Here is a 14825-nt window from a genome sequence, read left to right on the forward strand (position 1 = left end):
CGACAGAGGTGCGAAGAAAAAAAAGGAGGCAATAACAACATTTCTGAATTTTACGTAAATTATAACTTTAATGATACAGATAATATGGATGATTATATCTGAATAACACCAGAATAAGGTTATTCCAAACTTTGAAGAATGGTGTTCTATATCCACATCGCTTCTGCAAATAAAGTCTGTTTTTAAATGCAATGGTCTGTTACCCAATCCATACCTGAGTATAAATGAAGGTTTGTTTAAATATTTGGTAAGTTTCTGATAACGAAAAGTAAAAATACTATGCCCTAATATCATCACGAAAACCATATAAAAATGTCAAAATTTACAAAATTAATATAAATAATAACTTTCATAATGTAATTTACAAACTAAAATAATAATTCTAAATATTCTCAAATATCACAAGATTCCTAAAGTTGAATATCAGATATTGCACTCAAAATCAAGTAATCACAAACTATATAAATTGTCTCACATATCAAATAGGTTCATACAATAAACAGGCCTATTGGTACTTCATTTACATCTTTGCAAAAAAATATCCATCATTCAAAAACTTTTAATATAAAAAGCTAATGACCCTATTGCATTTATCATCACCAGGTCATCGTTTCTGTAAATGGTCAATGACCACAGATGAATACGGGCCATTAATCCGGTAATTTCGATTATTCATGCAGTTCTCGCTGCTCATAGCTGGTTGACAATGCTACGAAGGAGCAATCTGTCAGGAAAACTGAATCTTTAGTTGCTATCTCTCCTGCATTCCATTTATACATTCAAAGCTATGTTTTCATTGATGCTACACACAAGCTTCTAAATATTTAAACTGTCGACCAATACGATGCTACTTGAAAGGCTGTACAAGTAATATGTATTTGAAAGTAAAGCCACCACGGTTAAACACGCACTGACACCGTGACATTTTCTGAACATAGAGTAGGATGTCAAATATTCTTCGTTGGATTTAAGGTCTTTAATATCAGCATAGCCTATTATATCACCAACACCAGCTGTTACTTCCATATCAAAGGTTTTCACCATCGCTGTTACAATCAGTGGGGCTAATACCAGAGTATTGGCCGTTGCTGACAGAAAACTAATTGCTAAAGCATACATCTGAAAAATGTTAAAGAGAACATGGAGATGCATCAAGAACTCACTAAGACAACTCCAGCTGATCATGGTGATCATCAGATCGGAGTTTAAGAGGATGATCTTAATTCGTTTGTGAATGAAAATAACGCGTATCATTAAATTAGTACTGATAACTACAAAAATATGTCAGCTTATTTATAACAATACAATAACAATTTCAATAATAATTTGCAGTACAAAGAGCGTTGAAGATTCCCAAATACGACATTTTGTTCGTACAAAGATAATTATTCTGCAAATTTCTTGTGGCTTATAACATATTTTTAATTGAAAATCTTACCTGTTTGTAATGTACCAGAGACCAGTTATCCAAAGGACTTTTTAACAGGAAGGTACTAATAGTCAACACAGACGTTACATAGCACCAGAAGAAAAACATGGGAAATAATCTCTTCTGTACTTGACCAAACATACGTCTCGGGAGACTACAAAACATTGTAATACCTGAAAACGAAAAATAGAAGAATGATGATCACAACCACTTATGTCTAAGAACATTATCCTTGAAGTGGGCAGACGATTCTAGGTATGTCGTAGGCGACAAAGACATATCTAAAAATTGCAATTAACTGGTTGTTTACAGATTCAAACGGCTCCAATTGAAACGGAACAACTAACTAATGGCAACAACTGAGAAGCTTCGATATCAATCAACGATTGATCAAATTCTCTCAGTCAAAGACTCTGAATGGAGGCAAAGACAACAACTCTGGTACCCTTTTTTGTATCGAGATTAAACGTAAGTATGCAAAACCATGTATTGGGACTGGATTACAATGACAATGACACAATAATTTGAAGGCAGATTGAAATCTATATCATTAAATAGAACATGGTTACACTGGTAACACATCGTTAGATATTCATTTCTACTCACCGGCTACTAACGTGACCCAAAGCTGAGCCCCTAATTGCGCAGTGAACATCATAAGGTGTGTGAATGTTATAAGTGTTGATGTTGGATCCATGTGTCGTTTACTTGGATACGAAAGAAAACTAACAAATAAAGCCATTACTGCCAATGCTAGATAGTGAATATGGCTAATTCTGAAAATACAAAGAAAATAATAAACATAACAAATCGTTCTGCTTTTTCTCAACATTTTTTGGGGGACATGGACACAATTTCTATGTATGTTTCAAAAATTGTTATTCTTTTATGTCATTGATTTGAGCTTTTCCGATCCCTTATTGACCCTTATTGTCTGCAAATTCGCCGTTGCCGCTAGTAACCATAATTTCTACTTTCTAAAATAAACTGGCATCTTTTCGACCTCTGTGGTCGGATTGTAAAACCATCCAGTTAATTGCAGGCGTTAGTAACCGGTAAATATTTCGATATAAACCCGTCTACAATTATTTAGTTCAGTTTAATCTTAATTCCAATGTGAACCCATTTTCGGTATTAAGAGGCATGCACATCCATCGATAAAGTTTCATTTTTCCATTCTAAACATGTTCATTTAAAAAAAAGTTGTTTGGATCGTACAAAGCAAACTTAGAAATAGATTCCAACGATGAGATTGTTGCGCTTTTTACAGCCTCTTCCTGATGAAATAAAATCTAGGAAGTTCAGAGTGCCATTTAATAAGTTTAATGCGGATTTTATACAATAGCCCTCTAATCTGTTCATTTTATTGACCTTCATAAATGGGGTCAATAATCTATTTGTTGACCTTTGACAACAATGTGTAGAGATAACTACGGGCGGGGATTTTTAATATCTTGAATGGAATGAGTTTTAAATTGCCCGAGTTATTTTATTGTATAAAGTGGTTAAATATCTATGACATCAATATGAGTGATAAGAGGTGTGGAAGTTGTATGATGTAATTCCCACTTCACATAAATGCTATTGTAAGCATTTATCATTCAAGTCAAATTATTGTCAAAAATTTGAAAAGTTATTGTTATTCATGAAATGAACGAAGTTTTTAACGCCCTTCTTTTCTGCAAGTTTATAGTTAAATTATCATTGCTAACATTGTTAAAATTAGTGGGATTAAGAATAAGAATATATTTAAAAACTGCTGATAAATGCAATTTGCAAAATATAAAACGATGAAGCGCTTTTCTCTCTGTAAAAAATCCTTTTGTATCGTAGTTTTATCAAGGAATTTAATTTTAACGTGAATAATAATATACAATTAGAGAATTTACATAATCATAGACAAAATGCATGTATCTGCAAAACGTAAGCCCATGGCTTAAATGCATCAAATTATTGATAAGAAAAAATGTAACAGAAACGCACATTATTACTTAGAATTTGTGTACATAGAGGACAATTTTGAGCAGAAATTTACGAAATGTCTTTCATTTCAATGTGTAGATACAAACATTAATATTTGTATCAAATCATTCTAAGACTGGTACTTGACTGATATTCCAATTCACTTTGATTTATATAGGTATTCTTATTAAATGGCATTCTCAAGATATATAATTTATACTTAATAAAACAATCTATTTAAATAAATATCATATTCTAAACATTAATGTGTTTCAAAATTCCTCCCAGGCTGCGCTACTATTTTTTGCTTTTCAATGATAATGATCTGAAAACTGAAAAGAAATAAGTATCACTGATATTAAAACATAAAATTTGTTCTTACCTAAGGCGGTCTAAATATAAAGCACTCATGACTTTAGATAACATCTATTTATTCCAATATATAAAATTAATAAGTATAACATATATTTCAATATTCGTCTTCTTGACACACGTGCGTTATCCATATTTATATATAGACACACTAATTCCCACTGCGACATTTCTATTGGACATTTGTTTCATCATCCTGGTTTTCAGCCAATGATAGATATTGTGACGTCGAGGTGAGGATAGAACGGGTGTGATCCGAGAGTGAAAGGTGTATACGTGCTATATACCATGAGTGTAACCTTTAAACCATACCTAAAAACGTATCAATTGTACTAGAAAGCATCTAAGTTTATTTACATCAGTAGTCCATGTGTGCGGTAGAACCATGGCGTACATGATGTCCCATTGAAACCCATTTCAATAAAACCGGTTAAATCAACTATTACAGTAAACGTGCAGTAACACTTTTGTTCTGTTTACAGGTGATCGGGTACAAAAGATTGTGCAAAGACGAAATCTGACTTTGTAATGACATACAAAAGGAATGAAATTCGGTTATGTTTCAGAACACCTACTTTATTCAAGTTCATCGCTAAGACTTGCCTTAATCCTGGGAGGTTTTGACATAAATGACATTAAGGTGTCATTTATATACGGTTTAACTAATTAAGCCCAAGATGAAAAATACGAAACACCGCCCTGTCATTCGATTCGACCCTATCTAAACTACCAAAACAATAGTACCAGACATATATTTCAATATTCGTCTCCTTGACACACGTGCGTTATCCATATTTATATATAGACACACTAATTCCCACTGCGACATTTCTATTGGACATTTGTTTACGGTTTAACTAATTAAGCCCAAGATGAAAAATACGACAATTTAAAAAACAGACAATTTAAAGGATAGATCCTTTTCATTCATTCTTGACCCTATCTAAACTACCTTATTAAACCCTATTATTGCGACATGCCTTATTACTAGAACCTAACCCCATTTCACCTGTTTTATATGATTGACATCGGCTTTATGTTAAATACAGTATAAATCTCATTTCTAACATTTAAATGTTCAACAATTTTAATGTAACATTCAAGTCATTTGACGTGGACTAAGGAATCGTGGTTTGACAATATCTTTAATATGTTCATTTATACAAATAATTTAACAGAACATTATTAAATAAATGAGTTTGACCACAGAACAATTCACGTGAGGGCAGCACGTATGAAGAGCATTACATTTATCATATTAGATAGACTCAATTGGTACAGGAAGAAGTCATTGACCGAAATACGTTAATGCGATTGTCCAAAGTTACTTAGTCCATGCCTGACGCACTTTACATAATGAACATAATTTATCGCATAAGTATTTTATATAATCCTGCAGACCTCATAGCGTTGCGTCTTAGCAGTGCAGAAAATAGTCCCTGCTTCAATTTGAATCTTTATAGTCCTATAATCATGAACTGCAACTATCATTGTGCAATTTTGCGTTACTTTAACATTAAAAAGCAATTGTTGCTCCAATAAGTGAGCAACTTAATTTCGTCAATATGTTGTTTCGTTTTTCTGTTCGGATCGTTAGAATTTGGTTTATTTATTATGAATTTACAGAAGACATGAAGCAGATAAGTACACTAGTCATTGTACAAGGTATGTTGCTGAAGTTATTGCGAGTCACCTCTTTCATCGAATCAGTAACAGTAGTTTGAACAATTTGCAGATGTTAATGCTTGTTATGAGATTTTAAGGTTTCTGGTATAGGTCGTATATTTAGTTTCCTAATTGTGAATGTTGTGGTGACATGAGCCTTTTGATGGGACAATGAACCTTGAGACACTTCTTGAACTTATTCAGGCGATACTGAATAATATTACCAAGCTGCATAAAAATCTGTCACGAATTCAGCCTTCTGGACTGTTTACAGTCTAAAACTTGAATGCATTTTTAATAACAATGGCAATAACTCATACTAAATATTTTCCGATTTTTCTGATTTTCAATAGGGTTCATCCTTAGGAGATAACAAACAACCATAAGTTTCATCGAAATCAATCAAGAATTATGCCTTGTAGAGTGTTTACGAGCAATTGTGGACGGACCGACGGGTGGTGGCAATATACGCCCTCCATTTCATGTGATCGTTTAAAAATTACCAACAGAACAAAATTGATGACTACCAAAATCATCCGAGATCTTTTCGACATATTATTTTAAAGCATATCATGTTTCACTCAGATTTATTTGTTCATGTAACGGCTACCCGGTTTGATTAAACAAAAAAATAAATGAGGTAAACACATATTTACTTTGATTCTACTTCCTCTTACATTATTATTTAATTAATACAAGACATTTACTGATCAGAAATAGTTATAAATTATTTGATCATGACATTAAAAAAGCCTAAAAATCAGATAGGTTAATTATAAAGTCATTGCAACATAGTGCTATTGTAACTATTCGTGCTTAATGATGACATACTTTGGAAATAAAGGCACAGGCAATCCAAACTTCGCATGGGAACCGTCAGGGATCTTATGGCGAAAATTGTGTTAATATCCTAAAAAAATTGGCTGATTCAACCGGAATTTATATTGCCAATAGCTTAGAAGTCGTTGAAAGTGTTCAAGTTAGTATTTACAATAAGCTTTTACCAGAGCCTCGATAACATCCGTATGTTAAAGTTTTTAATTCAAGGATAAAAGTTAAATGGGTTGCTGGTTATCAAGAACCTAAGCTACCGCTACAGTATATCATCGTTTCTACTGATGTATGTATACATGTATGTTGATTTCTCCGATGGGTACTAAATATGTCGCATTATTCAGATAGGACATTGGTTGAAAACGGGCAAGTAACTAAGACATCTTCTAGGAACATATACTTGCAGGCACCTAAGAGGGTAAGCAAGCCTCTTGACCACTTATCAGAAAATAATCATGCACCTCTGTAATGTATACTATTTCATGGTTTTGGTCGATGCCTCCACCGTTAGTGTAATTTGCCTACTGTAAAGGTTACATCCCATGGTCCTCTAGTGGGCATGCTTTAGTCAAAATTACATTTGGGGTTGAAGAAATGACCATTAATTTCTCGACATAATGACCTGTATGTATATCAGTTATATACAAAAAGGGTTTAACGAAATACAATTTTGTTCTTTTAATTTCTTTATTACTAAACCAAGCTCTTCTACACATTACATCTTTACAACCTTTTAGCTGAAATTAATATAAAATTCAAACTCATTAAATTAAATTTAAAATATTAACGGTGAAGAAATGTTTTCCGATTTAAAAAAAAAACGTCAAGTCAATCATATATCTTCACTTGTACCTACATATCAAGTTTTATGAAAATCAGATGAAAACGAAAGAAGCTATAGCATTTTGACTACAAGAGGTCATACTGAGTATAATATGGCATGTATACATGCAGATGGCCCCAGAATTTTACTAAATGCCCTATTCCGACAGATGGATATAAACTGATGTTTTCTCAAGTGATGATTTTGTACCTTAACAGCATCATTCAAAGGAATGAAGACTCCAAAGGAAGTTTAATGGGTGCTACTTACATAGTAGTTTGTGTAGTATCTTGTCCACCAAAAGCTGGTGATCCAAAGCCAGCACCACCGAATCCCATACCATAGGGTGACATACCTCCAATCATTCCCATACCACCCATCATTCCTAAACCACCCATCATTCCAAGACCACCGAGTCCACCATACATCATAGCCATTGGGTTGTACATACCGCTCATAAGCATAGGGTTGTACATACCAGCCATAAGCATTGGATTGTACATCCCCATGCCTCCAAGACCCATTCCGTACATCCCCATACCGTACATACCGGCATTAGCAACAGCCAAAAGACAGGCGACAGCAACGACTAATTTCATCATCTGGAACAATCAAAATTAAATTGGGAACATATCATACAGTGTAAACTGTTCAATAACTGAAATGCAGTTTGCACTGAAGAAACCTTTGCCGAGATGGCGGCAATAGTCTATTAAATTTGAACGTGTACAGCCTGTGGCATGCGAGACCTTAGTTTATTGTTCCATCTGAATGACTTCTCTTTTCTATTTAAACCCCTCTACCGTGTGACAAGGGAAATTGGTTTGGAAAATGTGAAGTATCATCTTAACCTTTACTGTTGATCAATTTGTCTAAATTTCATATGAACACTAAACTAAAGACTTTGATAACAATCTCTTACCTTGAGTTTGCACTTTTTGTAGTGGTGTATCAAGTAGAAGTAGATCGAATGATATCTGCACTAAAGCGAATGACGATTTTTATATGATGCCTCTTCCTGATTGAAAGTAATTAGGGAAATTAGCACGCCTTACTTAATCGCTCATTAATTTTTAATTAAATATGTAATTCTTTGATAATGAATTTTACGTGCTATTATTATGTAAGATTGTCACGATCACTAGTAATATTGCTTTTGGTCACACTAATATTAATCATATTGAATTACTTTATAACCCTACCGCACAAGCATTGAAATCCAGACAAATTTTCAAGAATACACCGTACATAGATGGATTTAATTTCTAATCTAATTTTTTATCCAGTCATTTGCATGTTTGATTTAAGACAGTGAGTCAGTCACGTTAAACAAGGCCGAAAATCACTGGCCAACGTGAGAGCACGGATTGGTCAATTAAATTGGACCTATGGGTTTGTGGTGACAGGAGTGGGAAGGGATTGGATGGGATGGGATTCTCTAGAATTCTTTGAGGTCTTCAGAAGCTCTTAAATGATCACTATCATCATTGAAAGATATGGACTCACCCCACTAAAACATTTTATGCAAATGATGAATGTAGTCCAGGCTATTTTTAGATATCCTCTTTCTCTTTCGGCTATCTTTAAAAATATTCTTTCTCCTCCCTTTTGAGGTTTTAGCATGCCTATTATTGAGTAATGTTTGGTCTAGATTTGGAATTTGATGTCTGAAATTGCATTATCTTTACGATTTGGTGAGATGATGAGAGACCTAAAGGCGGAAGGCTAATTCTAAAAATAGTCGTTTTGTGAACTGTCAAACTCTAGCGGATGAGTATAACCGGTAGTAGTCTACTTTCAATGTTAGTAGCTCAAAATGTTCATGGTCATCATATATTGAATTTTTTAGGAGACATTGAGGATTGGTCAGGCTTTCATTCGACATATTGGAAAGCTTTCAACAAGATTTATGGAAAAAGTTGTAAAAGGTTGAAGTTCGTGTTCTAACATGGGAAGAGATGGCAAATGAATTAGTCAAGTCTTCTCTTTACGATCGACTGGTGTGTAGAGTTTTCTCCCTTTAATCATTTTGTTAAGACTTAGTATGGTTGTATGGTTAGTGGCTTTTAGTGAATGGTTTTTATTTTGATATTAAATGCTTCAGCACCTTTTATACATGCGTTTGTGTTTTTGCAAATGTTCAAAACAGAAACGCGTTCTCTCCTAGCAATTAAAACCTCAAGTCACAAATATTAGCTGAAAATTGTCCTTTGTAAAAACATAATGCGTACTCGTGCTTATATTTTTATCAATGCTTTGTGGTAACAATGATACAAATTGATTGTTTAGACACTTGACTGAATGCATAGTCAATATAATTTACTCACTTATGTATATTTGCTATCATATATTGCGCCTATTTTCGCAATGGTTTCCAATGACAAAATTGTCCTTGGAACATAATTGAACATCAACAGAAAAGGACAATTTTAACGAAGTTTAATTATTTTATTGTATTTTACAGTTGAAAATGTACAATTTCATTTTTTTACATAATTATAGTTTAATAAAGGAGAAAATCTTAAGAAACAAAATTTTATATACAATAAAATAGTATCACAAGTTTTGGTAATAAGACAAAGTTAGGCCTAGAATATCTAAAACAAATATTATTAATAATAATGATAATAATAGACATTGTAGTATCAATTTAAGCTGGGGAATGTCACAAATCTGATTTTGAATCTAGATGTTTTGTTTCCTGATGTTCCTGTATGTTACTACAGTCGTCATCCATGATCTGGCGAGCTTATTCTTGACGTTTTGTTCAGTCGAATTTTGACCCAATAGCGTCATAATTTATTAGAACCATTCAAAAGCATTAGCGGGAGTTTATTGACGATACAAGCCAATACCTCCTCATATTTGGATTTCTTTTATTGATGAAAGCGATTTAATATTTGAACATGTTTTTCATACCAATTTTGTTTAGCATTTCACCTTAGAGATTGAATCAGAATGGATGTTCACTTTCCAGCTGTGAATCAACTAATCCTGCACTGCTGTTAAGCTTAACATACATATTTTGACATCAGGTTGAATTGTAGCTGAAAAACTTGGAACAAATTGATATTAGGGAAGGTGTAACTTGACTATTCATAGAAACATTTGCTCTTTGATTTGATTCTGTCAGTCGGCAAGAAAATTTTCACACTTTTCAAAAATGTGTACACGTTGTATCCTTTTCTACTCTATTTTTAATAAAAGTGACAACCCAAATAAATGTTCCCAAACATTATTTTGCGTTATATCAAATATTTAAAAAAAGGAAGAATTTCGTATTTTCCATGGCAGTGAGGTGTATGCTCTAAATACCTGACTAGTTTTCAATCCAAGGCTAATTTTTCAGAAAATAATGCATGGATATATCGGAATAATTTCTGTATCGTAACGGGCAATGTCGTTTACAGTAGCGAAGGAGTAAATTATTACATAGAGATAAAATACACAGGCACTTGAAATAATTTAAATAACTATAAACGAAAACAATCCATTGTTTTTGGTTGAGTGTAAAGGTTCAAATCGACGATTTATGGTGTCCGAGATTATGGAACAATATATAATTAAAAGCGGGTTGTGTTCGGACCTCGTGCATAGGCTCTTTTATTTTCCGACATATCAATAAACCCGTAACGTACACCACACCGGACACCAGTCGCGTCAAATCAAATTTTTTGCCAGCAACAATCTTTCATTCAATGAGGTCTTAATTCCATATCATATTTGCCCCTCAATATATCATCCATTGAACTGGCAATAGAGAAATATGTTCTATAAATGTATGTATTATGAGCACGAATAATTTGCGGAAGTCCATGCTGTATATTTTGATAATGTCCCCTTATCCGATAAACCACTCATTCTTCAACGACATCAAATCTGACTTAGTAACGATATGTTTGAGATTTCGAACTGTAATCAATAACTGACATTCGCACAACGTATTCGAAACTAACCCAAAGATTATCCTTGTCCGAAACGATTCAGTTACAATTACAATGTAGTCACAAATGTCTTATATGTCTGCACCCGTCTCCTCAATCTTGCATGAATTGGAAACCAAAGAAAGATGTTTATTGGTTTATTTAATATCTGGTTCTGCAACTGATAAAAGGGACAAATTATCGTTCTCTCGAGCCAAAACCTTTTCGATTTTCGTTACTCTATGTTTTAACTTTTGCTGTGTGCTGTTGAACTCGGATAAAAGTCGAGCAAATCGAGTTTGTAGAGTATCAAGTGAAGAGTCCAATCTGGTCACTCTCTGTTCCTGAGTTTCTTGGTGTTCTTGGTCTCTCTTTAGCGCCTCTTCGTCTAAAAGATTGTCTTTTTTCAAGATCTGGCGACCACGCTCAATAAGCACTCTTTTGGCTTCTGGATATTCAGCTAAAGCGTCCCACAAATCATCTTTAGATAAGCAAAACAAGTCACTATAACCAATACTTCTAACGTTTGCCGTACGTCTATTTCCAGTCTTATTGCCGGCAATATTTAAAATGCTTACTTCGCCAAATACACTTCCGTCACTAAGCGTTGCAAACACTGTATGCCCGTCGTCTGCAACCACGCTAAGTTTTCCCCGTTTTACTATATACATTTCCCTACCAATATCACCTTTTCTGCAAATATAGTCACCGGGACTGAATATTTGCAGTTTGAGCTTAAGGACGAGCTCCACAAGGAGACCTGGTTCGCAGTCTTGGAATATACTCACTCTTTTGAGAGTATCTAAGTGCACATGCATTGCCATTTCGGCTTTCAGTTTATCGGGTAACGCTGAGAGAACACCCTCTTCATTCAGAGACTGTTTATTGGTCCATAAGTAATCAAACCACTTTATCACACGTTCTTCAAGCTCTTTTCCGACTTTACGGAATTCCATATATTGTTTCACACCGTCCATTTTCTGTTGAAAATCGGATCGAGCTGCGTTCATGTTTGTGATCATACTGCCTACATTTCCGACAATTGTGGCAAAAATTAATACACCGATCAGGAAATCCACAACGACGAATAAATATTCAACATCGCGCTCTGGTTGGGGTGTTTCACCAATGGTTGTCAGTGTTAAGGTTGACCAATAAAAACTGTAAATATACTTCCGAGTCAATGGTTTATACTTAGGCGTCGAGACGTTACCATATACCCAATCGTCTGATCCAAAACCGATCGCACCGCTAATCGCATAATATATACATGCATTCCAATGAATAATTATCAAAATATACAAGACGAGATGAAGAATTCGGAACATGTTCGTGAAACTCGTTCTTGTTTCAGTTCTGTCAAAGAATTCAAAAAGTCTCCGTGCACGAAGGAGACGATTGAAACGAACTTGTGGTTGGTTTGGTCCCAAGATGATGTAAAACAGGTCAGTTGGAAGAATACTGGCAACATCAAAGTAAAAATCTTTACTTTTCATGTATCTTTTTCGTAATTTGGTAGGATCTGTAACCATTAACCCGTGTTCTAGGTATCCTGAAATAACAAACCAGAGAAGTTGGTAGTTTAAAAAGCAAATAGTGTTTACCAGTTAAGGCTTTGGTGGTCACAAGCATACCGTCTGTGGTTAAAACCTTGAATGCATTGTTTTCATCGGTGTTTTATCAGAAAGAAGGGTTTGTTTTTTAAAGTTAAGCAGATGTAATCTTAGGATCCAATTATATTTTAACCACTTCAACCACTTTGTGCCAGAAAATACAAAAAAAAAACTCTCAAAGATTATGACCTTCCAATGTGACGTTTGAGATATTAAAAGTATATTTATAAATTGTAAATACTACTGTACCTGTTCGGAGCTGAATACCCATGTCTGTGAGATACAAGAAATCACTGAGGTAGTCTAAGCATAACCAGAGTATCAAATAGCTATCTTGTAATTCCGTAAACACGGACCGAGCTATAATAAACACCAAATTATATAACACAGCTACGGAGCTAACAAATAGCCATCTATAATAAAATGCTTCCGACGGATCAACGTAAAATGCTTTCCAATATCTGAAAAAAGAGAAAAGGGATTTGTAATGCATGTCACAAAAATATATTTCACATTTTACACTAGTTTACTACACGTCTTATTGTGGCTTACGGGAGATCAAAACAACTTTTAGAAAAAGTAAGTATCTTTATATTTCAGCGCATATTTTAAGGTTCGTCGACTTGTGTTTGGTATATCATCGGTCTCCTTAGAAGGGTACATCGTGTAGCATGTTTAAGGAAGATCTTGGGCTTGCAAGGTTTAATTCGAAATACAAAAAAATATTTTACAGCTGAAATTATGACTTAATGGCTAATGCTTTTGTTTCATTGCACTATGATTTTTGTAAATGCTTTTGAGACGTGTTGAAATATCCTCAACAAAAAAGCACGCTGTAATATTTTCATATTTTCTAAAAAAAAAATCTAGTTTAGTTAAGAGAGTTCTTTCCCTTTTTCGATGTTTTTGTATCAAAGTCTTTCAGTGATAATAGATCCTATCAAATTTCATGAAAAAACATACTTTTTGATTGCAATTATTGTAGTGAAGTGGACATGCCATAGTATCTTTCTATATTAGGTCATGTACGGTAAAGATATTGCTAGTTAATATCGTTTAGTTCTTCCTGTTGTCAAAACATAGTGACATTTTGTGTCTTTGATGTATTTCATCATATCTATATTTAGTTCAGCAGGTGTTCATTTTGCATGCTTAGTAAGATCTAAGGTTTTATGATTTAACGTATTCTGGCGGTGTTGTTCTCTTGGTCTGGCATCCTATTTGGGAGGTGGCTATTGGGGCGATATTCAAATCTTTCTGTTGTTTCCATGTGATGTACATGTACTCTAAATAGAGTTATGTATCGACAATCTGTACGTCTGGTTACTGTTCGGAGAAACTGGCTCGCTCACATTATAATAGCCATTTTTTAAAAATTCCTTCTGCACTTTCAAGAATATTTTTGGACAAATGTGGACCAACGATTAAATAATTAGTTACTCATATGATGATGTGTGAAATGCACAATGCTAAAATGAATAACTAGAAACGCGAGTCAGTAGCCGCTTCAAAAAACATATTTGTGATAATTTTTTCTCTCAACGTATTCCAAAATGTACGAGCCAATTTTGGTTCTAGCATTGATGAAGATATGATACTTGGTTATAAAACAGTCCGATTTTCAGAATCGTTTTGCCATTAGCTCTATTTAAAACTCTTCATTACGATTATGATCTCAATATCAGATACTATAACTTGTAAATTGGTGCTTACTGCCATTTAAAACGGTTTATTTTAAGCGTAATATTCCTACAAGGACTACGTGGATAATTAAGTATATGATCTCTTTAAGACTGGAAACAAACATGTTGTAATGAAATCCATTCCAAATAGCATTCAATGATTTATCACAATTTTAAATGGTCTGGTGCCTTACAGCCAACCAGTTTCAATTATCAGCTCAACAAATTCTACAGTTTCTAATAAAAATGAAAACATAGGCGAGTGGAAATACCGTCTCTATGGATTTGCTAATGGAACTCGCATCATTTAGATATTTAAAAGTACAGTCACGATTCATTTCATAGAGATTAGACGATCAGTTCATTATGATATTATTCTGTTGATTTTCAGAAATGTTTCACTTCCGTATGAAAACAATCAATGATGAGGGAAACTGAAATAAGATACGCATTGGATTAGAAACTTAAAATGTTGAAAGGGTAATTGGGTGATAATGGATTTAGCCAAGCAAGACTTATCAC

The 14825-nt window shown here is 33.9% G+C and overlaps 3 protein-coding genes across 3 annotated transcripts; all 3 read right to left on the minus strand.

The window, feature by feature from the left end:
- Positions 1 to 816: 816 nt before the first annotated feature.
- On the minus strand, positions 817 to 2261 carry LOTGIDRAFT_111412 (hypothetical protein; the record flags this gene model as incomplete). Its single annotated transcript, XM_009049126.1, has 3 exons — positions 817 to 1171; positions 1485 to 1602; positions 2036 to 2261. 3 exons carry the CDS (start codon positions 2259 to 2261, stop codon positions 817 to 819), a joined length of 699 nt encoding a protein of 232 aa, XP_009047374.1.
- Positions 2262 to 6937: 4676 nt separating this feature from the next.
- Positions 6938 to 8708, minus strand: LOTGIDRAFT_230592 (hypothetical protein; the record flags this gene model as incomplete). The annotated part of the gene is made up of 3 exons (XM_009049127.1): positions 6938 to 6998; positions 7356 to 7687; positions 8592 to 8708. The coding sequence occupies 3 exons, from the start codon at positions 8706 to 8708 to the stop codon at positions 6986 to 6988; spliced, it is 462 nt and encodes a 153-aa protein (XP_009047375.1). The 3' UTR covers positions 6938 to 6985.
- Positions 8709 to 11166: 2458 nt separating this feature from the next.
- LOTGIDRAFT_111466 (hypothetical protein) lies at positions 11167 to 13114 on the minus strand (the record flags this gene model as incomplete). Its single annotated transcript, XM_009049128.1, has 2 exons — positions 11167 to 12560; positions 12871 to 13114. 2 exons carry the CDS (start codon positions 13112 to 13114, stop codon positions 11167 to 11169), a joined length of 1638 nt encoding a protein of 545 aa, XP_009047376.1.
- Positions 13115 to 14825: the final 1711 nt, after the last annotated feature.

The sequence above is a fragment of the Lottia gigantea genome (assembly GCF_000327385.1).
Source record: "Lottia gigantea unplaced genomic scaffold LOTGIsca_13, whole genome shotgun sequence".
Lineage (NCBI taxonomy): Eukaryota > Metazoa > Mollusca > Gastropoda > Lottiidae > Lottia > Lottia gigantea.